Raw genomic sequence first — 25,129 nt, 5'->3', positions numbered from 1 at the left:
AGCCATGCAGTAAAGTATGCAATAGTTTATTTGAAACGGATGATAGTGAGCTAAACTCAGTTCAGTGGGTCATCATTCTTATAATTTATCATTATTGGGTTGTTGTTCAGTTTTTAGGTGCTGGTTTAATTTTTATGTCTTAATTCCTGTAACATGCTCAAAAGGGGATCAAATTATCACGTCCAAATATTGAAAATGCACAACGAGCAGAAATAATGAGACAATCCCAGAAATGAGGTTTTTATTAAACACTTAACCTTTCTGTACATTAAAACATTGTAATGAAACAGGCGCTAAGCTTATATTGTCTCAAAACATCGAACCTCTGGAAACAAAGGAAAACAAACACAAGTGAGTCGCCAGTGTCAAGAGTCCCTTTAGTGAGTAGAAATTTCCATAAAACTAAAACTAATAAGGACAACATAGATATTAAGTTACATTCTGTCAAGCTGCTTTTATGAAAAAGAAAAGAAACACTAGCCATTTCCACACAGCAGGGTTAGGACAGGACAGGTGTTGTATTTGTTTATCTGTAGGTCAAGATGAGAGTCAAAACTCACACTGTCAGTGGTGTCACTAAGAATCTGGGGCGAGACACAAACTCAAATGTGTCATGAAATTCCCCAAAATGATCTGAATTTTGACATTTCAATTTCACTAACTGTGGAAGAGGAACATCACCATCACTGTGTTTTTTGGTTACATCTCGTTTAACCGCCGTGTGAAAACGGCCACTGATTGTCAGTGGAAGTTTTAATGCATCGAGTTGAGAAATCGGGTGATAACCAACCATAATTAGCAGCTAAAAAAGGTCTTAAGGCAAACATTTCTAGATAAAAAAAAGGCCTGGGAACCTGCTTTAAGTCAACCCAACACCACAGTTCCCCCTAAAATTATCATTACATGTTAAAGCTCTGCAAATTTCTACTTCCTGAAAACGCAGCATCACCTTTCCTTTTATGCCCTTTTATCCCCAAACCTGGTCCAACATCTATAGTATTTTCTAGAACCTTTCGCCAGATTATTTTAGATTATCACTGCAAACACATGAAAGACGCTTACATCAAACCCTGGCAGATTAGACCTCAAATGAGACAGACTGACACCGTCTCTCCAGCAGAAAAACTAGGATCCGTCATGGCTTCCCTCCCCGCTTTAAGAGAAAGACATGACGCATGTCAGTTTTCCTCGCGGTTCTGTAGAGACGTTTCATTAGTTCTTCACGTTCAAGAGAATCAAAAGCTGAAACGAGTTCTGGGTTGTCTGATCAATCAGTTCTGTGACACTAAAGAAGAGCTTTGGGTTAAAAGATAAAGCTACATATGAACATATTTACAGCATCCAGGCCTTCCTGTCAAAAACATTTAGCTAAACAAACACATTGGAAGGCATACGACACAATAATTGCACAGCTTAGTGATATTAGAGGCATAAAAATCTGACTTATCTGAAGTATTTAATGCTCTTTAAGGTCTGAACCAAGTCTATCTATTGACACAGGCAGTGTGGCTTTTAGCTCAAACAAACATGTAAACAAGTGTTGCTAAAGATTATGGCTGTACTGCATGAGCAATGAGAAACACTTAGCTACAGGTTTCTTCTAACTCAGTAAAGATTTCAGATGTTATGTACCGATGGCACATTTTGGCACGGCATAAAAGCATCCAGTAATATGTCGATGTTGTGGACGCTGACCTTCTGACGCTACCACAGCCCCAAAAGAGAATATTCAGGTCCTTTCAAGTAGATCCCCAAAAAATACCAGAAAACCTGTCGGTGCATCTTACAACAAAGAGAAAAATTAATTACCAAATGAGACAAAAGCTGGAACTGGAACTATATAGCAAAGATAAAGTCTCACTAGTTTTGGTGCAATTCAAAATGACATTAGAGTCGTCGCTGTGGGGATTTGAGGTTGTGTGTAAATACTTTGAGTGAGGTCAATCATTTAATTGTTGAAAATATGCAGCTTAGTTTAACTTGCAAAAGTGATTTTTTTTTAAGTTTGTCACATTATAATCATATTTTTGCAAGAATAACATCTACTTTCCCTAATATTCTTCACCAGTGTAATTATTGATGTCCTCACATCTAAATTGTCTTTGATCACCAAATTAAAAGCTTTATCAGCAATAAAAGATGAAAAGAATGTACATTGTCATTTGTAAAAAAAAAAAAAAAAAAAGAATGAGTAGTGACTGCTCAGACAATTTCTTTTTTTTTTTAACAAATACGACTTTTTGGTGTTGTAAATAAAGAAATCTTCAGCTCTTTAATTTGTTTTCTTTTACTAATGCAAGCAGCACTTTTCCATTTTTATATATTTTTCCAAAACATTCTCACAACTTAAAAACACCTATACATTTAACAAATGTATCCTTTAAAATGATGTTTATCTTTATAAAAAAAAAATTAAAAAAAAAAAACAGGATAAAACTAAAACCAACAGCATGTAAAATGTGCGTCTCTCTGTTCTGTTCAGTAGAGGGCAGTGCTGAACAGCAGGAGGAGTCTGGGGCAAAGGTCATGGACTATATTCTTGAACAGTACAAACCCATTTAGGTCTACCCTGCTTCCCTTATGATTGCTTATCTCCACATTCTGATGAAAGGCGCTGCGTCGAGTCCTGTAACATTCATTTAAAACTCTCAGAATCAGCAAACAGATTCAATTTGAGCACAAAACCAGGAATACAGTTTGGTAATTTATTTTTTCTGTTTCCCCACACTTGTGTTTGATGGGATTCTTGCTCTTTCCCTTCTGAAGGCAAAAATAAAAAATAAAAAAATAAAGAGGAACGGCCAGCAAGATGAGCCGTTTACCCAAATCAGACATCTCAGTGTCCGCTTAGATCAAACCAGATGGAATGAGAGCTTCGCTGCAGGTTGTCCACGTTTCTCTGGTGAAGAAGTTCAAAGTCCTTGTTTTATTTCCTCACTTCAGTTCGACATGTTGGTATCTTTTTTTCCTGGTTGGCCTCGTCAGACCGCCGCCTCCTCCATCACCTCCATGACGATGGTCCTGGGGCCGGTCAGGATCAGGTTGCTGACGGTCCGGTAGTCGTGGCAGAGGACGTTCAGGCCGTTCACAGACACCACAAACTGACACACCTGGAGGCGGACAGGAGAGCTGCTTCAGGCTCTTTCTAAGGTGATTTCACAGTTTCAGTTACTCTTTAAAATGAAATTATCTTTAGCAGTTGTTTTTCCTAAATAATTAATTTAGCGAGAACACATTTTGCAGTTATGAATACACATAAAACACAGTGATGCTTCAGAGATAAAATGAGAACTGGAAAAAAAGAAACTGCAGACACACTGTGTTTAAAATGTCCGTTTTCTGGCGTGCAAGAAAAATACTATTGAAAATATTCTTGGTTTTAGTTTTCTGACTTTACTGAACATTGCATAAAGATCACAGTGGCTCTTGTAAAAATAATTAACTAATATTTCTGGTATTGCTTAATAAAAAGAGAAATAAACATCTGAAACAATTGGTTGGTGGATTTTCTTCCTCCTTAGTTGCATGTTTTTGTTCGTCTGATGGTTGTTTTGATTATACTTGAAACAGAAACAGTTTCAGATAGTTTCTGTGATTACACCAAAACACAGAGTTTTGGTGTAATCAGAGGAAGTTATTAGTTAGTGCAGCCAATAAAAAACTTCCTAAATTGACATTACATCAGAGGAATAATCTTTAATAACAGAACAACACTTTAAATCTTGTTAAACGGGTAGTAACCAGCAAAGCGTCTAACTGAGCAAACGTTTAGGCGCAGAGAGTCATTACTGTTATCAGCAGTAACGCTATAAAAGCACGACGGCCACAGCCCAAACACACTTCTTACACACATAAACCTTGAGACTCTTATCATTATTACCAAAGCTGCAACAGCGTGGCGACTGATAATAACATGACCTCATGTTTTAACCCTTTTGAACTCCTAGATGTTTAAAAACAACAATATTGTTAGATAGCAGTTAAAAAAAAAAGAGATGAATGTAAAACTTTTTATTCTTATTTTGGCTGCCTTGTATATAACTAAACTAGACCCTAAGCTACAATGCTGATAGTCCAAAATGTCTAAGAGACTTGTAATAAGTTAAATAGATTAGTTTGTTCTGAGGATGACATGAGGTAAACATTTCATTCCTATGAGCTTCCTCCAGATTCAGTTCTTTATTTATCCCAAAGTGAGAGTAAATGTTGCCGTAATTTATATCACCCAAGTGTCTTCAAAAAGTTGCTAGGGACTCCATGGTGACATTTCCCGGACGACAACCAATCTGCCTCATTCCCTTTTGATGCTCTTTTTTTAAATCTCTGTCGGCTACGCATCAGAACAAACGTCTGAAAGTAAGAATGCAAGAGAATAATTGTCCAAACATACAATGTCTGAATCCCAAAAACGATGAACAAAAAGAACAAATAACCTAGCACAGCTGCTCCAACATGAGCTGTGCAATTCTAGAAATATTGGACAATGGATGGATACTAGAGTCATGTAATTACATTTCCTTAAGTGTGAGTAGATAGCTGCATCCATCTCTAGTCGTCAAAGACGGATAATATTTCCCCAAAGCTAGCCATGAGTTAAAATGTAGTCAGTGCAAAACCTCCAGTCTAAGACCGCTTACCGCCAAATCATAAACGTCGGTTAATGGGGAAGAAACGACCATGCTGGTTCAGAGGAGCTTATGGTAGCATTTCACTGTAAACTAAACAAAAACAATTTTGGTTTTTCTGATAAATCAGAGTGAAGGAAAGAAACGGCTGGGAAGAAAACGAGGTGATCAACCTCATATCTCTCTATGCATTATTAAGAAGCTTAAAAGAAACAAACAGTTTCCCTTAAGGCAGTCCTCGAGGTTCTTCTTCACTGCTTCTTTCCACCAACCTGCTTAACTATCTCTATACACATTCCTCTTGGACTCTCCCCCTGCTGCTCTTTTTCTTTCGAGCTCAGGGATTATTAGTGTTGGCAGGGGCCCAGCTGGACTCTACGGCTCGTTGTACCAAGAGAGTTAAAAATCTGTTTTACAGAGAGAAGGGAAAGCAAACCGTCCTCAACAAAACTAAACAGGCCGTAGATGCAGTGAGGCCTTGCGGAAAAAGAGATGATGCAGAAAAACAGAGTGTAAATAAAAATATATAAATGCTACAGTGCAAACTAACAGGAGCCCTTGGTTACTGAGAAAGAAGGGGGTTTACACCAGTTTCAGGTTTGTTTGGGCAAACGCAGCAGATTTGTGGACAGATGAAATAAAAACAAACCTACACTTACATAGAGATAGATGTGACATTCAATCTCAGTCTTTATGATGTTGCATGAAATGAAATCTAAAAAAAACAACAACAAAAAACAGTGTTTTCACTGAATGGTCCAAACACAAATCTCTGCCAGCAGTGGGGATTCTGCTGAGCGCACAGGTTTCCTGGAGACCTTGAAGTGACAACAGAAATCCAGGAGAGTCTCAACAAGAGTGTTTACCAAAAATGTCAAACTGTAACTTTAACAGCCAGTCTGATCCTGCTCATTCCCACAATCCAGCTCAATAAACCCAATCTGTGTGAAACAACGTGGCTCCTACTTCGTTGCTAAAATTGTTTCAACTTGAACCGACAGCAGCAGCAGCAGCAATCTTGTACAAATTTACAATCGGGACGCAGGCAACCCGTTCGGTACACACAGAAATCTCTTGTGAAACAGGCTCATTGGGGAGAAAGACAAAGATGCAAACACTGAGATCATAATCAGGCCGTTAAACATGAGGAAAGCCTGTTAATGATTTTACAACCTGCAGCATGAGCTCGCCCTCTCCTTTGACCTCCGGCCTGAGCTGCAGGGCCATCACTTTACAAGCTCAGACGTTTCTCTCTTAAGAATCATTACACATCACTAAAGTACTCAGGTGAGATGAAACTAGAGCAACCTTCAAGGAAATGCAAGCAAATAAACCCACCAGGCTGACGAGAAACTCAACTAGTCACTGTTGATGGAGTCGCTGGAACACAGTCGTTTATATTTATACTTTATATTTCATAATGTTTACTGTAACATACTAAATTATATGTCTGCAACTGAAACTACGTGATGTTTCCTTTCACATGGCAGAAATACTGACTTGTAGAGAATAACTATATAATCACAACGGCGCTTCCAAAACGCAGCAGTGTAGAAACACATGTGGGATTCTTTTCAGCAGCGCGGCCTCTGTAACCTTCGTACAGAATATTTCCAAGGTAATAACAGCAACCAAAGAAGAACTGACAGTTTCCTCTTTCAGTGCTGCTACTAAGACTTCATCTTCAGCTCAGTTCAGCTCACATGATCTGATTTTTTTCTTTTCTTTTTTTTTTGTTCTTCTTCTCTCGTCTTGTTCCTTCATTTTTCATGTCGAGGCGTAGGTCCCCACTGAATTCCCAGAATTCTTAGCTGTGGCTCTTGTTGACATATTTGCATGCCAGCTGAGGCAGCAGAGGAAACATTACCCTGTTTACATTTCATTTTTCTCGGTTTTCCCCTTGGACGTGGCAGGTTCTTTGCTGTCCTTGCCGTCTTCCCTTTGCGGACAGAAGCCACAGAAACGGTTCCTCTTTTCTATTCCTGTCTAACGCTTCTCCTAAAACATTTACTTCTTAAAGAACATTTAAAAAGCATTCAACTGAGACACTACTGGAGATTAGTCGTTAGAAAATTATGTTTTAGTTTTCCCAAGTGAAAAAAAATGCTTTTCACTGTAGTGTGTTGGATAATAATTAGTGGATATTACAAAACGACTACCTTTATCTTTATGTGAGACAGAAATGTTTCTCAGTGATTTGAATACTTTTCTTTTAAATGCATTGAAACAATCAAATTGCTAAATGTCAGGAGACCATCCATGTTGAAAAAATATAAATACAGATTCCAGAGCACATCTGCTAGTTAAACCATAATGGCTAGATAGTTAATATACAGTTTAAAAAGGCAACTTTTAAACTTTCTTAGCCAATTATGCATCCACTTCTGCTTAGTGTGCAGATTCTCACCAATCTGTCCTCTGTGGTCATAGTTGAAACACATCTATCTATCTATATATCTATCTATCTAGATCTTATTTGCAGGAGGTTTGATTTTGCAGTAAATGTTGGTTCTCTGTCGGGTCTAACCCCAGCGGATGTTTACCTTCATGCCAACTGCAGCAGCCGGTCCACCAGGATCCACCGCCTGGATGTGACAGGGTTTGCTTCCTCGCACCACGAAGCCCCAGCCCACAGCATCACCCACAATCTGAGAAATCAAAACCAAAGGGGAAATCTTTAAAATACATCTGCGTGCTTCTGATCGCAAATGATTTGTCAATAATTTCAATTATCACATAAAGCAGGTAGTTAGTCATATGCTAAATATCATCAGTGAATATTTGTCTTCTTGAGGCACACACACACACACACACACACGCACACACACACACACACACACACACACACACACACAGAGAGGACCAAAGTGTTACAAATGTAGAACTGCTCTCTGTTTGTGCGATCGTACAGTGAAAGTCTTCTTTATAAAAGGCCCTCCTGGTGTCAGAAGCTCCTCTGGAGACACTTGTCTTTTCACAACTGTTGAGAAAGAAACACCAAGACAAAACACATCGTTAGAGTGACAGTGAGACAAAATTATAGGCCTGAACATCATGAGTGAAAACACCTTCCTGTAAACTGAACCACTGAGCGCATACACTGAAAACACAAATACAGAAATTATTCATCTGCTTAAAAACGTTTGTGTTTGTCTGCGTGTAGAAAATGGGAGAATAGGTCACATACTGACAGCCAAAGGCACGTTACTTCCTAAAAGAGTGCTGCTGTCCCCTTCTTTGACTTCCACTAATCAATACACACATCCCTATAACTTTATTTTTGAATTGCATATTAAAATATGCAATTCAAAAATATTTTGAATTGCATATTTTAATCTGAAAAGAGAGAGGAGAATGACAGGATGCCATATGTTTCAATGCATTTAGGTTATCAGATAATTTGCTTATTGCTGTAAAACAACAAACCTCTACAAATAATAAAAAGAAGTGCAGCTGACCAACCTTTAGATCATTTTTATACAAATGAAAAAGGATAAATGAAAAAATTTTTTTTTTTACTATAATCTGACATTTCTGCCTCCCATTTAAAGACCGGCACTGTGGAGGTTCTTTGATCTGTCCAACTTCATAAACGGCTATGAATGCATGTGACCATGAGCTCATCTTGCTGTGATCACTAATCATCTGCTATGAATGCTTGGATTTTCTGTCTCACTTTTACATCATAAGATACAAAAAATAAATGGTTTTGTGTGGAAACATATGACCTTTAAAGTCCAAAAGCACTGCATTTAAGATAATAGACATTTCTTGTTTATTTAAGAAGCAACAGTATTTATAAAGTAATACAGTTGTGGAGGAGTCCAATGCAGGGTCAGATTACAGTACAATTTTTCAAACCAAAGCATATGTGTATTAATGACCTAGTCAAAGTCCAGATCTAAGTTCAATTAAGTATCAGTGACAATACTGAAGAAAAAAAAACAAACATACAAACTGACTGAGCTTTATTGAGTAAAAGATATGAAACATTTTGGAAACAGTACGACATTTTGCTTCACTTTATGTTGTTCCGTCACACAAAATACAGAACAGTTTTTGTTGGTAAAGTGACAAATGTCAGCAAATTAAAGGGTTTATGAGTGAGAGTGGGGTAAATGTTTTCGAAAGGCAGTGTTTGTTTTTTTAGCTTTATACCAGTCATAATTGAGCAATGATTGATTCTTGATAACAAAATAACCTGATAAAACCTTGTTTGCAGAAAACTGAGCTTTAGAGACCTGGATTCTCCCATTTACACATGAACAAGATGGCATATTTTATATAAATCTGAGTGAACAGTGCAGCTGGTAGTGCCTCCATGCTGACCTACCAGATTTGGGGTTGCAGAGGACCGGTGGGCTGCTGCTGAGCGTTGGGCTGCTGCTGTAATAGCCGCTGCTGCCACAGCTGCTGCTCATGCTGCTACGTCGAACTCCAACCGCGACCTTGATCTCCTTAGTGGGACTCACTAACGCACAATTAAAAAGTCAAGAGGTGAAAAATGCAACTACATCACCTTGCCTGTGACGTGCAGAAACATGAAAAAATTGTTCAAATTTAACTTTTATAAAGTAGGAATTAAACAAAAAATGACAATTGGTATTGTAATATAAAATGTAGAAATCACGGAAGCTTTGTTTCTTAACAAGCTACCTTACTCCGTTTTGTTTTGGGGGTTTTTTTTTTATAAAACACCAAAAATATTTTCCATCTAAAATTTCTTTGAGATAACAATAATACACCAAATCCAAAGCTGCTAGAAAAGGCCTTGACACCTTCAAACATTTGCAAAATTTGTTGTGGTTATAAAAACGGGAGAACTTGTTAGACACAGACCAGATTATACTGCAATAGAGGGAGGAATCAAATTAGAAAATCCCAAGAAACGGCCTCTGAGGTCATGATGGGAGGCCAGTGACTGTGTGACTCTGCATAGCAACACAATCAGGACTCCTCCTCTGTTATCTTTCTAAACCATGGACACCAGTATTACCGAGTGGGAGTGTGCCTCTGTTCTGGTATATGAGTCAACAGGAGATAAGGCAAATTAGGTAAATATGTCACTGTTTACAACAGAATGATAGGGGTCATCGCCAACCTTTACAACTAGATTGTTGTCTTGATGTGTACACAAAAACATCTCCGCAGTTAAAATTATATGAATTTACAGCTTCCCAGAAAATGTGATGACATCTTCAATTGTCCACATATCCTCTCACAGGAGAGGTAAACCGGGTGTGGGTCAGGCGGCTCACTGGGTACCTGAGAGGAAGCTGGTGTTGCCTCCGTCCGACTGCTGCTTGCGGAGGCAGAAGGGGCTGTCGTGGCTCTCGGGGATGCCGCGGCCGCGTTCGTGGAGAAGTTCGATCAGCCGCCGCCGTCGCCGGAAGTTCATCCGGAACTGGTAGAGGAGCGGCCCGTCCACAAAGTGGTGCTTGTTGGTGACTGAAGCAAAGAAAAAGAGGAAAATGAATTTGTTTTTCACACATGTAAAAACAAGCAAAAAAAAAAAAAAGAGTAAATTCATGAAGTGTGTGGCCTTCCTTTGACGCTTATGTTAAAAAAACCCCAGAAAAATATGATAAACATATTTTATTAGTCTGCTACCTAAGATGATCAGATAAGACCAGTCATTATTTGACACAGTTCAAGCAGTTAAACCACAGCTGCAAAGTACAACCAACGCAAACTTATGAAACCAAAACAGGAAACAAAACATTAAAAACAGAGAGCTGCTCAGGGACACTGCTGCTGCAGAGTCTCATCTTTTTATGCTAATAATGAAAACATTTCCAGCTAATTCAGTACATTTTCTGTAAAGAGTTAGACACGCAGTTTAAGGTTGGTGGTGTTGAATTTTGATTTATATTCTACCGTGTTACTGACTTGGACATTTCATGACATTCTTGTTCAGTCATGTTCCTGCATTTTCACAGATTTATCCCGTTTTCCACTTTGCTTCTTGGTAATGTTTTCATGGTTTCTGCGTCACGTATCATTAACGCCTATATGTACTGTACTCTGGTAGTACAGAGAAATTTGTTCTTAGACACAAAGTTCTTTCTGTCCAGAACATTTCATACTTCACAAGAACTTTATTATCTCCTTATTAACCTAAGCATGCTCATTAACAAGAGGAAAGCAGATTGTTCTCTGCAATGTCAGCAGTCCTGTAATGTGTTTCCTTCAATTAATTAATTCAAATCCACTATTCGGACTACTTCATTATGTTAGGAAGTACTCTTTATGTGCAGCAGAAGAACTCTCCGTGATCCTATAGAGATCATCTATGCCTGATATTTAATATTGTGGTTTTAGTTTGGTCTTCATGGGGCTGAGATTGTACGGACCCGTGCCTCTCAGAGTGCGTTACCATGTTTGTGCTGTGTCGCCACATTCTTCTGCCCTCCAGACACTCAGCTCTGCTAAGGAGCTGGAGGACAGGAAGTGAGTCACAGAAGAGGGAACAAATGGAGAAAAAGAAGGAGCAGAAATAACTTTTTCACATGATGCAGCATCGGCCCGTTGTGTGGCCCGGGCTATGCAGGCAGCCCGAATGCCCATAGGAAATGCACCATTTTTTTTTTTCCTTTATCAAATCAGTTCCATTTTTAGATACCTAATAATGTATGAAAGAGCATAGCATTTGGCATACAGACAAGGAGAAATTAAATTATAAGTGGATAGTAATCTCTAAACATCAGCCAACGGCGCCTTCTAAATATTTAGAATTTAAATACAAAAATTTTTATTAATCTCAAAGAAAAATAAATGTTGTTGTATCTCATATCATTGAAGGTTCTTCAAAGAGTTGCTGTGTATAGTGATGGCTGTAGGCAGGAAGGATCTCCTGTAGCGGTCTGTATTACAACGGCTCTGAAGAAGCTTCTGACTTAAAGGACAGTTCGTTTTTCTATGACAGTCTCAGTAAGAAGATGGTCAGGGTTGTCAATGATTTTCTTGATTTTATGAAGAATTCTCCTTTGCATCGTCATCTCCAGAGGCTCCACACAGTACTTCCCAGAACAGAACCAGAACAGATCCAGCCTCCTTTATCAGGCTGCTGAGCTTTTTTAAGTCTGTGGCTCTGATGCTGCTGCCCCAACAGATGACGGTAGAAGAGACGACGCTCTCAGCAACAGACTTATAGAAGATCTGCAGCGTCTTGTTGCAAACCTTGAATGAGTCTAAAATGGACAGAGCAAAAAGTAATGGCGAGAGTACAGGGCCCTGTGGGGCTCCTGTGCTGCTGACCACCTAGTTCCTTCAGTCTCACAAACTATGTTCTGTACGGAAGAGTGCTGCATACTGTGCACATCTGAAGCAAAAACTGGCTACAATTTATTCTTCAGCCCTTAAGAGAGCTGAAGTAGAGGAGTGTCATATGTTCTACTTCTGTATTTGCCAGAAGATTCATTTGAAAAGGAAAAAAAAACAGCACAGTATAGACACAGTATAGACTTTCAACATGAGAGAAAAATCACTGAGAGAAATGGGAGAAGAAAAGAAAATACATTTTAATCCAATCTTCCAATCAACAGTTATGTTCCCTGCTGTAACACAGTGTCTGATCTGATTAGATGCCATTTCCAAATCAAACTGTCTTTCATTTGATGAAATTGTTTGACAGAATGTAAAACATGAATGCTCTCACCCAAACTGCACAAAAGGAATTTAAACCAGCTGGTGGACGAACAAGCTCTCAGCCACAGAAGCCACTGAAGAACTTTGGAAACTTTGCTGTCGAATCTAACAGAGACAGAAAACCTAAAGGCCCACTGGCACACTTTGGGGAAAAATGTTAAAACAGCAAAGTGTCTATTATACCAGTAAACAGGCTGATCCACAGGCAGGTGAGGATGACTATAAACCAGAGAACAAATTTAAACGTGATCTTGGCTAATGTGAGATAAAATATGTGTCAGTATCGACTAAGATGAGCAGAAGCGAAGTTTAGGAGAAGTTTCCATATTTCAAACTTTCAGATACCACCTAAAGACCTTAGTAACCTATTTTTTTTTATCTTCAGGTGTGATATTTTAATAAAATATAGAAAATAAACCTGTTAAAACCTTGCTATGAACAATGAATTTGTTCAAATAAGACAGACTGCCAAAGCTTTACATGCCAACAAGGTATTTTTCACAATAGTGATTAAATGAAAGTTTTTAAGAGTTGGTGATCCAGCATCTATAACAGTAACCAGTATCCAAGGGGGAAAAACATAGACTTTTAACCCCAGAGGTGAAGCTCTTACAGCCAGATGAAAAAGAAGACATTCCTCCTCCCAAAAAAACCCACCTTGCATTCAATTTGAACCAGAAATCACTAAGTTAAGTATTGAAAACCCAAAAAGTGGTAGATGAAACTCAATACACTTTAACACATACTAAACGTTTTCTATCAGGTAGAGACCAGTGTTGTGTAGTTGCTAATCATCGCTGTTTGGGAGTGGCCGAGTTTCTGCTGGTTTATCACTGCGGCCCAGTCTCATGCAACCATTTCCTTAAAGGAGCGGTATTATGAGCCTGGAATTTTTTTCCAGGCACATAGTGTCCTTTTATAGTACAATCAAGTAACTACTTTATCTCCAGTTGTTATAAAAATGTATAAATAAAACATGACTTAATTTTGCAGTTTGATGCCTTGAAACTGGCGTCTGTCTCTTTAAGAAGCTCCTGCTGTTTCCTTCACACCGCCTTAAGAACGTCATGTGAGACCAAGAATTTAGGCACCGCTGAATGTCCGCCATGAGAGAAGTACAAATTAAAGGATTTTTCAAATGCACATTAGAGGAATCGAATCAACGCTCTGGATATGTTTTATGATGAGGAAATAAAATTATATCATGGCCTACAGCTCAAACAAGTTGATTTCACATAATAAGATCATGTCAGGGTGAACATTACTTCTCCTCCTCACCATGCTGAATGATGCCATGTTCAAGCAGCCTCCGTCCCAGCTGCTCGGCCTCCTCTCTGGTGGGCATCTCCGCCTCCTGCAGCAGCCAGTCGATGAACTCTGAAGCAACCAGGGCGCGCTCAAATGCCATCCCTTCTTCTTCTCTGGTTTGTATCAGGTTGTTCTCAGTGTTCATCAGCCTGTATTAGGAAAAACAGATAAAACCATGGCAAACTGTGAAATAACTAAGAAATACATCCACCAACCATAATGGCTACAATGCTATTATTACCAAGTTTTATTTCCATAGCAGAATATTAAGTGGAGAATTAAGAAGGTTTATTTAAACTCAACTAAACCAAGATAAGAAAAAATAAGCTAAGATGAAGTGCCTAAGAAGAAAAGTAAAACTAAGTTAAAAGTATAACAAGCTAAGTTAAAGGAAAATAATAAAAAAAAAACTTAGGATAATGCAGTGCTAAAGATAGGCTAAGCTAAATTAAGACTAAATATGCCAAAATACACAAAACTAGAGAAAAATACAGCAATTTAGGATAATCCAAGATGTAAGCCAAATACAATAAATTAGGTCATGTTAAGGTAAGATAAGAAAAGAAAAGCTAAATTACAGGAGGGAAAACTAATTAAAAATGTACTAAAATAAACAACATTAAATTTAACTAAACAATCAAAGAAAAGGCTAAGAAGAATAAGGGGGAAATAAGCTAAACAGAAGTAAAATAAGGCAAAATTACCTAAGCCAAGCTAAAAGAAGCTAAAACTTAGCTAAACCAGATAAAAACGATAAAGACTTGAAGGATTAAGATAAACTAAACTAAATTTGGTTAAACTGAGACACACTAAGTCTCATTATAACAAGAAAAAAGAAGTTCAGTAAGCAAAGATTAAGAAAAACTCAGCTTAGCTAAAAGAACCTAAAATATAATTCATTTGCTTTCTAGAACCTCTGGATTCAAAACTATCCCTTCCCACGCTGCAGCGTTCATGGCTCAAGGAGAGCCAGAGGCTTTCCCAGCTCAGCAGGGACACAGACAGGTTTCAGCTGAAATGCATGATAACAATCACTCCACTGCTCCGAGGGCTAAAAACCACATTTCTGTCATAACTTTCAAGGAACATGACAAAAAAAGGGTGAAGGCGATGCTAAAACTTATACATCTGCTAAATTAAAAAGGACATTAGCAGTTGGTATAAAACACTTGCTCAAAAATAAATAAAAATACAATTTAAACATTTTCCTGCTGGTGCGTACTTTAGATAATTACCAACTTACTTTTGTAAGTCAATTAAATCAGCTTGAAGTAGAAGTGTGTGTTCTGAGTTGAACTGTGTGACACACGGAGAACTAAAAATAAAGTGACACACACACACCTATGAAGACCAGAATGTCTGAATCTTTTCTCCTGCTGCTGTTTAGCAAGTACACCCATAAACTAATCATCTACCTGCTTAAATTATATAAGACATGCAAGTCATTGCAGACACATTGCGCTTTCGTTGCATCATTTGCACGTGTCAAAACATGTCCTAGTGAGAAACTGTGGCATTAAACTTTCTGCCTTTCTGCCTGTTGGCTATTATTTGCAGAGTCAAAGTAAATTTCTGCAACCGGTTTTAGCTCCTAAATATTAATTGCTGGATAAACATGTATACACCTGCTCTGGCTGCAGGGAACAAAAAGCCCCCAGCAACTGGTGACCAGTTAAGAGAGATCCAGCAGACTAGAATAACCAGTGCTTTCTGCCTGTGTGACGACTGAACAGGTAAAGTGTAAAAGTTTCATGTTTCACAGCCGGAGATGAAAAGCAACAAACACAGAGCCAACACATGACCGAACAAAAGAAATTAAAGTGAACTTTGAATGAGTTTGCCAACTTTCCATTTCCTGTTCTCAAAATTGAGTGATTTATATGCCGTTTGTCGGGGCATTTAAGAAAAGTAGTAGCAATTTTTTATAACCCAGCAGAAAATATATTTATTTTCCACAAGACAGATGATTGCGGGTATGGGGGCATTTTGCACTAATCAGTAAATGCAGAAGGCTAGTTTAACTTGGGAAAAGGACTTAAATTTAGACAAAGGAGACCAGCTTCTGTGTTGTTGGTTAGGCAGAGTGGGATCCTAATGAATCCAATTTGAACCAAATGAAACCGTACTCAGGTGCATTAACAAGCCTTCATTCTGCAAAAAGCTTCAAATTACCACAGGCACTTTATTCTGTCCTCTTAGTTTGGTTCGATCCACTGTGTAATGACAGTTCAGAGAAAGCCAGAGGCCCCGATGACGACGACAGACCAATGCTCTCATTACACATCGCCCGGGGACACAATTTATCTGCCAGATTTGGACCAGAGCTGCGAAAATAAAGTAGAGCTGGAAGCATTCAGGGATTAACATGTGGAGTGAAATTAGTACTTTTAAACTCAATGCAACAAAGATTGTTTTTCCCAAAGTCAAAACACAAATGTCGATTCATTACCATGGAACTTGAAAGATTGAATGCTGTTTGATCCACATCAACCTTTAAACTCAACAGACTGTGTTATGCTAGCTCAAATGCATTAGCTCAAAGTACTGCACTTTGTACTTAAATAGAAACTTAAGCAATGCAATGCATTATTCATCTCCTGAGACCTTAAATATTGTGCAAATACTGTGTTTGAACGGAGAACGATAACAGAAAATGGGACACTTGGGCAACTCTGGCCTGCAGACGCTCTTAGCTATTCATTCGACAACGCTCACTCCAACGCACAACGACGACTCTACAGCCATGCAAAAACTTTCAACAATGTCGGTGTCATGTTCAGGGTCACTGAGTGGGCGAGTGAGAGCTTTTAAAAGTTAAATATAAGGAGAAGGTTTCTTTAAGGGCTTAGTGGTAGAAGCAAATTCTTAACATACCGGATTTCGATGAAGAATTTAATTGGACTAAATCAAGTTCTTTCTCTGAATGAATGTTTTTTTTTTTTTTTAAAAAAAGCTCAATTTACAAGATTTCCACCTTAAAAGCAAATACTTACACAGCCTCAATACAAAGTACAGACTGACTTGTAAAAACCAAGAAACAGAAAACTTGGATTGATTAATGAAAGTTACAGTTATGTCTTTAAATCAGATATATCTATTTTAATTAGGTTTTACTGTTAGATGTTGAGGAAAGGTTGAGTCAAAGCAGTTATGTAAGGAGCTATGTTTCTTTGTTTCCCATTTTCTCCTATTGAACGTCTTTTGTTCTTACAAAGTTTAGTCCAACTTGCAACCTTCCACTGTCCCGTACCACGCCACAAAACGCTTCTATTTACAGGAAGAGATCCAGATAAAGCTGCCAAACTAACCAAATTTGTGCAAACTTGACCCTTTTAAGAATAACTGAATTACGAAATGCTTGATTGTGTTCTACAAATATGTTCACAGAACTTTGACTCTTTCTATACTTTTAGGATGTAGTTTCTACCCATGATAATCAGTCATTTTAAGAACAAACAGCCTCCATTTGCAGTGGAAAATATATGCAACCATCAGTGGAGCATGTCAGTGAGTGTGGTTCACCGAGGTTAGAAAAGACTCTGACTAAATTGCAGCTTAAGGAATGTATTTTTTTTTTCTGATGTCGTTTTTAGCCTTGACAACCAACAAACGACAATCCTCGCTATGGTAAATTATCTTAGCAAGTGCTGTTCAAGTAAAGTGGACACGTGTGGATCTTCGTAAGTGACGAAACAGTTGCTTCATGATCACACGTGGCCAAAATGTGGCATGCAAGGCTGGACACATTTATTTTGTCACCACGTTACATAACATGGATGTCCATACCAAAAACAGAAAAAAAGGAAAGAAAAAAAGGACCCAAAGATATAAGGAAGAACGAAACCAGTGTGTTGAGAAAAAATACTCATAGTCCTCCCCACAAGATTTAGAAACTGCTGGCTGTCCAAACCAGATCTGTCTGCTGCCTGTGTTTGGAGTCTATTTATGTTGTTTTGATATTTGACAGAATAAGAAATAAATGCATTTATGAGGACGACTGTTTTTGTTCCAGTGGGAAAGCTTCGTGGAAAAGGTACGAAACATAACAAACTGTATGCTCACGTACTTTGCATGCAGCAGGGTTTTTGCAGCTGCAGAAAAATTTCAGTGCCGTCTTACTAAAAAAACCGAAGCAGCTCACAGGATTAAAATGGGTGTCAAACAGGACTGAATCACCGTGTTCGTGTGTTTCGTTGATCTCGTTGCTCTTGTTGCTCTCGTTTGGTTTGTTGTCATAATAAATAAAATGATTCTGATCTGTTTACATAAACAAACAAAAGCTTGACTTGTGAAAAAGAAAAAACTAAACTTTCCACAGAAAAAAAAAACAACTAAGTGGTTCATTCAAGCTGCAAGAAGTCAAGCGAGAGCAAGACTTCATGAGGCTTTGCTGTATGTTTGACATGTTGGCAGTCTTCTTCAAGATCTCAGAGTCAAAATAGAGCTCTGCTTTCTCCTGGGAAAACAGTGAGAGACAACTGCAAACAACAGGAAGTAGGAAAACCCACATCACCTAAATGACAAGCAAGTGTACAAACTGAAAGCTTTTTCTCCCTGTCTACCAATGCTTTAATTGAAGCCTTAGAGTAATTTGAGTTACCAAACAAGCGTGTAAATGAGTGCGAGGGTGGTGCGCTGCACCATGGCAATTGCATAAACATGTAGCTTTAAGAGCGGACTTGACAGCTGTGTCCTCTTCCACTATTTCATTCTCTTACGCAATAGTGGAGTGTATGGGTGTGAACATGTGTGTGCGTATTCCCAGAGACGCTAAAATAATAATAATAATAAAAAACAGGTCTGTGATTAAAAGTGTGTGCCACTTCAGCTAGAGGCACAAAAACACAAGCTTGCTTGTATTCCTGGGCGCGAATGCGCTCGCAGCGATTTCCAAAATCAAAGATGTGCAGTAGATACAAAGTTGATGACAAGCAGAGTCGTCCGTGTTTACGGTGTTCTGTAAACAAAGCTCTTGCACGGACAAAACCAGTGCGTCATCGCTCGGTAAAGATGCTTCCAGTCATTTCTGCCGCTCCCCCTTTCCCCCTCCCCCCCAACACTCCTTTCACTCTCCCCAAATTTGCAGGCTTTTATCTCGGCCAAGCTGAACTCTGTGTCCTAATTTAATGAAAACCATTTACAACGAAACTAATTCTCAGAAAAACATGAATGATGCTTTTTCTTCCTGATGTAGTCAATCAGCAGAGCATCAACAACAGTAGGGTAGATGAACAAAAGAGAAAAAAAGAAACGGGAGCAGTATGAGTGGAGTGGTCATTCACTATTCATCAGGCCATCTTCAAGGAGAAAAAACTCTTACATCCTGTAGCTCAACATTTGATGTTTTAATAAGAAATGTCTGAGTACAAGCCCAAGTATCACACTGGGGAAACAATCACAATATCTTTAAAGTGACAACTTTAGGGAGTCACAAAATGTAACTCTTGGCTGTTTCCTCTACTGTCTGTGATATATACTTACATTTCTCTAAATTAAAAAATTACAGTTTATTTGTTTTGCAAATCATCTTTTCAGCTTTTTAAAAGATGAAAGACGTTCCCAATGAGAGGAAGACTGTAATGGCTGCTTCAGTTTCCTGTTTGTCTGGGTCATTTATCTTAGCTTAGATTCAAAAGCTCTTTATGTAGGAGAAAGCTGTGCAGAAAGCAGCAGAAACACGAACCTTAAGTTTAGCAACCTTCAAAGCAAAGTCTTTGAAGCACAAAAACAAGTTTTTGCTTCACACAATTAACATTTTGTTTGCTGATCTCATCCAGGCTGGTACCTGTAACAACACCTGACCAAGACTGAAAGTGTTGAATATTGATTGCTGATAATCAGATGATGCAAAATTTCGATCTTGGTTCTACTCTTTAGTCACCCGTATTTATGCAGTCACTGATAGGAAATTGTTTGTTAAATATTTCCTGTTTTATTAAATAAAAACTCAGACAAATTGGATCATTCCCCCTGTTTTCAATCTTTAAATTAATCTAAGTTCTGAAAAGCTCACTTACGGCATACTATGAGGCAGCTATTGATTGTTTTTTCCCTAAACTCTGTCAATAACTAAAATAACAGTGTGTTTTCTCATCAAATGCAGTACCATTTCAGGTGAAATGCATGCTAAACAGACTAAAGCCATGTGTAGATTATCCCTTCGTTTTCTCGTTTAACAGCATCAGACACGGTTGCATTAGCATGTGCACGTGTTCTCATGTGTGTCCATACTTTTCATATAGCCTCTGTCCCCTCATGAAGACCTTGGCTTCGCTGTCCAATGGGAATGTGCCGTCGTCCTTTCTGAAGCGGTACAAGAGCTTCATGTCTTTGAACTCCCGGTGCTCATCACACACTGAAAGCACACAAAGGGGAAAAAAAATTTAAGTTAGAGTCTGAACATCTTACTGGCAAAAAACTTAAGAAGTAGAGTAGAGTAGTAGAGTCTGTAAGTAGAGTCTGAATCACAGCATCTCTGTGATTCAGGAGTAGGGGAAGAACAAGGCAGCTGTAGTTGGACTGAAGAGGTTACTGTTCTGGTCTGTCTTGGTGAAGATGGATCTGAGCCAGACAATCTTGACTTACAAGTCAGTCAACATTCAGATCCTCACCTATGCTCAAAAGATATCGATCAGGACCTAAAAATAATATATATGTACTGAGATAACCCAATATACGTCAGAGAGTCAGTAGGTAGGTAGATACCTGCATAACTCCATGATGCTCATGCAAGATGACTTTGTGTGATCACTTCTAAAAACATTTCCTAAAAGGTTGATATAAAACTGTTCTGTTCCTGTCCGTCTCTGTAGTTTAGTCAAATGTAAAGCAGATAGAGGAGCCACTGCTTTTAAGCCAAGTTGACCGAGAAAACATGGAGAATCATCCATTAGGACACACTGCTTGTTCCCAGAAAATGTCAAGTGAGGCCCTCACTGTGAAAAGACACACTAGCCATTAACACCCAACATTAACTCGCCCAACCTTTCTCTGGGATGCAAAACATTTTAGCCTCACCGTGGTGAACAATGCTCTGGTCCAAGAGTTTCTGCATGATCTTAATGGCCGTGTCCCGGTCTGAGGCTTCCTTATGTTCGATTAGCCAATCGATGAGCTCCTTGGCGACAAAGCAGTTCGGGTAGGTTCGGAGGTGGTGCCTCCGGTCCTTGATCACCTTCCCCTCATGGAGCCGCAGCCTGGAGATAAACGAGCAGCAGAGGAAATGTGATTGACGCTCGATTCCTAGAAAGTAAGACAAGAATCTTTCCGCTCTATTTTTAACAGTTGGTAATTTATGATTTAGTTCTGACAGGCAGTTAAATCATGAGCTGGAGAACCTTATCTCTGATCTCTGGACATCATTACATTTCCTGTTTGGGTTGAGCAGCATTATGGTCACTAAATCCAACATCTCTATCAGAGCAAACAGAGAGTTAGTTGAAGAATAACCTGAACTCTAAAACCTTCATAACATTTGGCAGAGCACGTGTCTTTTCTGGGCTCATGGTGGACGTATGGAGCTGAAACACAGTTTTCAGGGAACTACAATGCATTTGTTTCAATATTAAAAAATCATGACCTCATCATGCTTCAGCAGCTGCCCTAGATTCCTGTTTCCCACCATCTCCGTGTCCTCTACCTGAACTGGAGTGTTGTGAATCGGCTTTAGCCAGGCTTCCTGCAGCTTGCTCGATCCTCACCATGCTGAGTCTGTGTGCAGCTGGCCAGCATCGCTCTGAATTAGCAATGACAGCCGGCCTAACTGTTCCGCCAAATCTGCATGATGGGCAAACAAACGTGGCTAACAATTCACAGACCTCAGATCTAATCTGCTGTTTCATCGGCGTTTCTTTCCACAACTTCTCAAAGGTTCTGACTGTTATCCTTGAAAAATAACCTCCTCTAAAGCTGGAATGTGAATTATTAAAGTTGGAAGTTTATCAGCACATCAGTGAATGACTTACTGACTACTAGTATCTTGATTTCTAATCTAATTGCTCTCAATGCTCCACAATGCATTTTGCGACGGCGCTACAATGTCCCTATTCATGAAAGAACGAGCTGGTCACAAGACTTCCTGGATCCGCTGCATGTCTCTGTAGGCCCTGATAACTTTCCTTAGGCCAACATGAGTAAGAGATGTATGTGCTGATATACAAGCAGTAATCCTATCTGCCACTTCACTGTTATCAGTTCAGGAACTGAGAGGCATGTGTTGCAAGAGACAAAAAAGAATGGACAAATAAAGGTGTGGACTCCGCAAACTCCTCGTTTCTAATAGAAGTAGTTTCACAGCCATGTCTAATTCCTCACGATTTCTTAAAATACTTCAAACTAAGCTACACAGTCAAGCTAAGCTCACATTGAGCATCCAGCTGTCTAGTGTTTGCTTGTGTTGTACAGTGTAACAAAAGCTGCTTCATTCAACCAGAACAGAGCTCTGAGCTTCGTGCAGAGATCAGCATTTTACCACGCTCACCGTAACAAAACAACATGATTGTACTGAGCAGGTAAAACTTTTACCCCTGACACGAGTAACAGGATGTTAGCATCTGCTTATTTGGATTTATAGGCACATTTAACGGGGGGAAAAAATTATAATTTAAGTTGAATATCAATCATATTCACACTTTAAAGGCAGTGAGAAATGTATTTTAAGCACATCTATTTAGTTAGGTGGGGAGATCATACTTTAAAATTTTAGTTTTTAGCAGGATCAAAATTATTACTATCCATATTAATGGAACTGAAGCCTTTTTAAATGTATCCTTTATTTTTCTAAAGTTGATCTAAGTTTCTGGGAAATTACTGCAGCTAAACACGGTGAGTAGGATGGTAAGGGAGGTAACACAAAATATCACCAGAGCTCATTGTTAGAGAATTACACAAAAGAAAACCATAAATTGTTAAGTCTTTGCATTGATAATAGAAAAACCATAACAATTCTGTTCTACCATCACAAACAAAAACATGCTGAACTCTATTAAACAAACTGGAGCCATGTGTCTTGTTAGGATGAGAGCAATGAAGCCTTCCAGCAACAAACACTACAGACCCACCTGTATGATCATGAAAGCACTTTATGTCCACTGTTATGTATGGTAGAGGCTCTGTGATGCTGTGGGCTTGCTTCTTTGCTGAATTCACTTGACACCTTATAGAGTACATCGCATCTTATGTGGATTATTTAATATTAAAATCTACTGAACTCATTCTATTAGAGACGCAATCAGCCACAAATCTGAATCTGGCAATTTGCCTTTGATTGACTATAAAATCATCAGCTAGCAGCACTTGATGCATTTTTTTAGTTTAACCTAAAACTCCTAAACAACATAGGAGCATGAGATACATAAATTGGGGAAGATTGTGTAACTCCTAAAGAATCAGCAACATGTCATTTCCATGTGTTATAGTCCTTAAAAAATATAATTTTTAAACATTTTAAGTGACAGGTGACATCTCAAAGAAAATTAATGATCACTGCTTCTCTCAGCAGCATACTGATTCTAAATAAATTACTATAAAAAGACACAAAATTGCTCTCTGTGTGATCGAGTCTTACTATATGTCATAGGAGAAAACAAATGGCTGTCCTGTTGGCAAGAGCACATTGTAAAGATGGATTGTTTCTCACCTCTGAAAACAAACAAACAAATTCTAGATTATTATTATTTTTGTATGTGCAAGATAACTTGTGCAAAAAAGATTTTAGGTTTTTTTTTTTTTTTCTAAATCTTTGCCAAATGTGCCAGTATGGGCCAATGTATATGGTTTAGGTGAGGGATGAGGCAGTCCATTAAAGATAAGATGGAGTGGGTCAAGGTCTAATTTTATTTTTAAAGAGGGGCGAACAAGATCTTACACAGGCAGATGGAAACACGCAGTATGTCACGTCAAGCGTCCAGAACAGGGACCGCTATCCCAAGCAGCTCTGCATTCACTGACACCAGTGATGCAGCCAACTGGCAGCGTTAGCATACAGCTGTGCCAGAAATCCTAACACACACAAACACATGCATGCTGCACACAACATACAGTTATAAACACAGAAACTCTCTCTGGAGCAAAAGAAGAGCACACTGCATTCACCTCGTAGAATGTGCAGCAAAAACCAAAAAAAAAAAGGAAGAAAAAAGAAAACTATAAATCTCTGCAAGATTATGCAACTCCTTAAGTGGGTGCCTCTGCAGAAAAAATAAATAAATAACACCACTTACACCCAGTTGGATAAAATCTTTTCACCAGCATGCCTGTTTCCTTTTAGTTCAACTGGGGGGCTGAAATTCCAGGCATTGGTGCCATGCTTCCCTACTGAGCCTCTATTCATCGGCTGAGGTCATGAGGCAGTGAAAGCCAGGGTTCTGGAGCCTCTCTTTATATACAGTAGGCCTGAGGTTTCAGACTGTCAACAACTCCACCAGGGGAACTCCTATATGATTCACTGACAGCGGCGATAGGCAGGGATTATAGTATGTTACTGCAGCTAATAGGGAACTGTATCAGTGGAGCAACCAAAAAAAAAAAAAAAAAAAAGGAGGGAGTTATGCAACCCTGCAAAAGGCAGCAATTACAAAGCTAAGATTTCTATGGGTGTGCATGTATGGATGTCTTTGTTTGACTCAGCATGCTGCAGTAAGGCTGCTCAATCTGGCTGTAGTTGCAGGGAACATTATATAAAACATGTTTACCACAGCAGTGTCTTGTTCTGTCATGCCTTTATTTATTTTTTTTAAGTCTCTTTCCAGGGGAATGCAGGAGGAGATAAGGACCTAAATTATTTGCGACGGTTCAAATGTGCTTAGGATTCACGCTGGAGGTACAAGTAGAGATTAATACACAAGTGTGTGTTGTTGGGGCAGGGCTGAGAGACCCACCTCAGCTGCTCTCCGGTGACAAGCACCTCAGCCAGCCGCTCCAGTTCGGCTGCCTTCTTCTGCATGGTGGTCCCGATCCGGTCCATCGCTCTGCTGAAAACAAAAGGCGCCAGACCACAATAACATTGGTGTTAATCGAAGACAAGTCCGCTGTCTCTGTCGGGACTGCTGCGAGGAAGAAATGTTGGCAAAGCTGAAAATTAAATGTCCGTCAGAGGCGTTTCAACTTGCATTAAGAAAGTAACAAAGACATGCCTTCTGATGATGGACGCTGCAGTCTCACCTGGGGTTCTACTTACCCTTCAAGCACCATGGAGAGCGAATTGATGAGATTATTCCTCGAGTAAATTTTTGAAATGATAATTATTCCATGCGAGGAGAAAACTGGGAGTCACAGCAGCAGCAGAAGCAGCCCCATCAACAAACATCCACGTTTAACCTCAGAAAGCATCCTCCCCAAAAATAATAATAATGAAAAATATCAGCTCATTAATGAATGCACTTCTGCACCGCACCTTAACAGCTTCTCTTCTAAATTTCAATCTGAGTTGTTTGGACGCAGTGCAACTGGAACAACTCTGTCCTTTCAGAGCGGCTGTCTGAGCGCGGTCTGTTACTGACACTGTCACACCACAAGGCGTGAGCACACGCTTTCCTCCCCGCACAGCGCGC

The 25,129-nt window shown here is 39.1% G+C and overlaps 1 protein-coding gene across 2 annotated transcripts; it reads right to left on the bottom strand.

Moving 5' to 3' along the window:
* Window positions 1-226: 226 nt before the first annotated feature.
* On the bottom strand, window positions 227-25,129 carry deptor (DEP domain containing MTOR-interacting protein). 2 transcript variants are annotated; one of them, XM_088013635.1, is made up of 10 exons: window positions 24,757-25,129; window positions 24,458-24,547; window positions 20,598-20,776; window positions 19,812-19,935; window positions 13,551-13,729; window positions 9,891-10,073; window positions 8,959-9,096; window positions 7,535-7,605; window positions 7,169-7,273; window positions 227-3,110 (listed from the first exon to the last, which is right to left on the bottom strand). In XM_088013635.1, the coding sequence occupies exons 1-10, from the start codon at window positions 24,768-24,770 to the stop codon at window positions 2,982-2,984; spliced, it is 1,212 nt and encodes a 403-aa protein (XP_087869761.1). In that variant the 5' UTR covers window positions 24,771-25,129; the 3' UTR covers window positions 227-2,981. The 2 variants fall into 2 exon arrangements, with proteins under 2 accessions (XP_087869761.1, XP_087869760.1); XM_088013634.1 differs by having other exon boundaries at window positions 24,458-24,550; window positions 24,757-25,128.

Source organism: Poecilia mexicana, unplaced genomic scaffold, assembly GCF_051168715.1.
Source record: "Poecilia mexicana isolate PSO_F unplaced genomic scaffold, ASM5116871v1 scaffold_16, whole genome shotgun sequence".
Lineage (NCBI taxonomy): Eukaryota > Metazoa > Chordata > Actinopteri > Cyprinodontiformes > Poeciliidae > Poecilia > Poecilia mexicana.
The sequence above is the reverse complement of the archived record's forward strand: the minus strand, read 5'-3'. Positions and strand labels throughout refer to the sequence as shown.

Coding starts and splice junctions, on each gene's coding strand:
- deptor (XM_088013634.1), bottom strand. Junction 20,777..24,457: donor GTCACCGGAGAGCAGCTGAG/GTGGGTCTCTCA, acceptor GTTTATCTCCAG/GCTGCGGCTCCATGAGGGGA. Junction 10,074..13,550: donor ACATGGCATCATTCAGCATG/GTGAGGAGGAGA, acceptor TCTTTGCTTCAG/TCACCAACAAGCACCACTTT.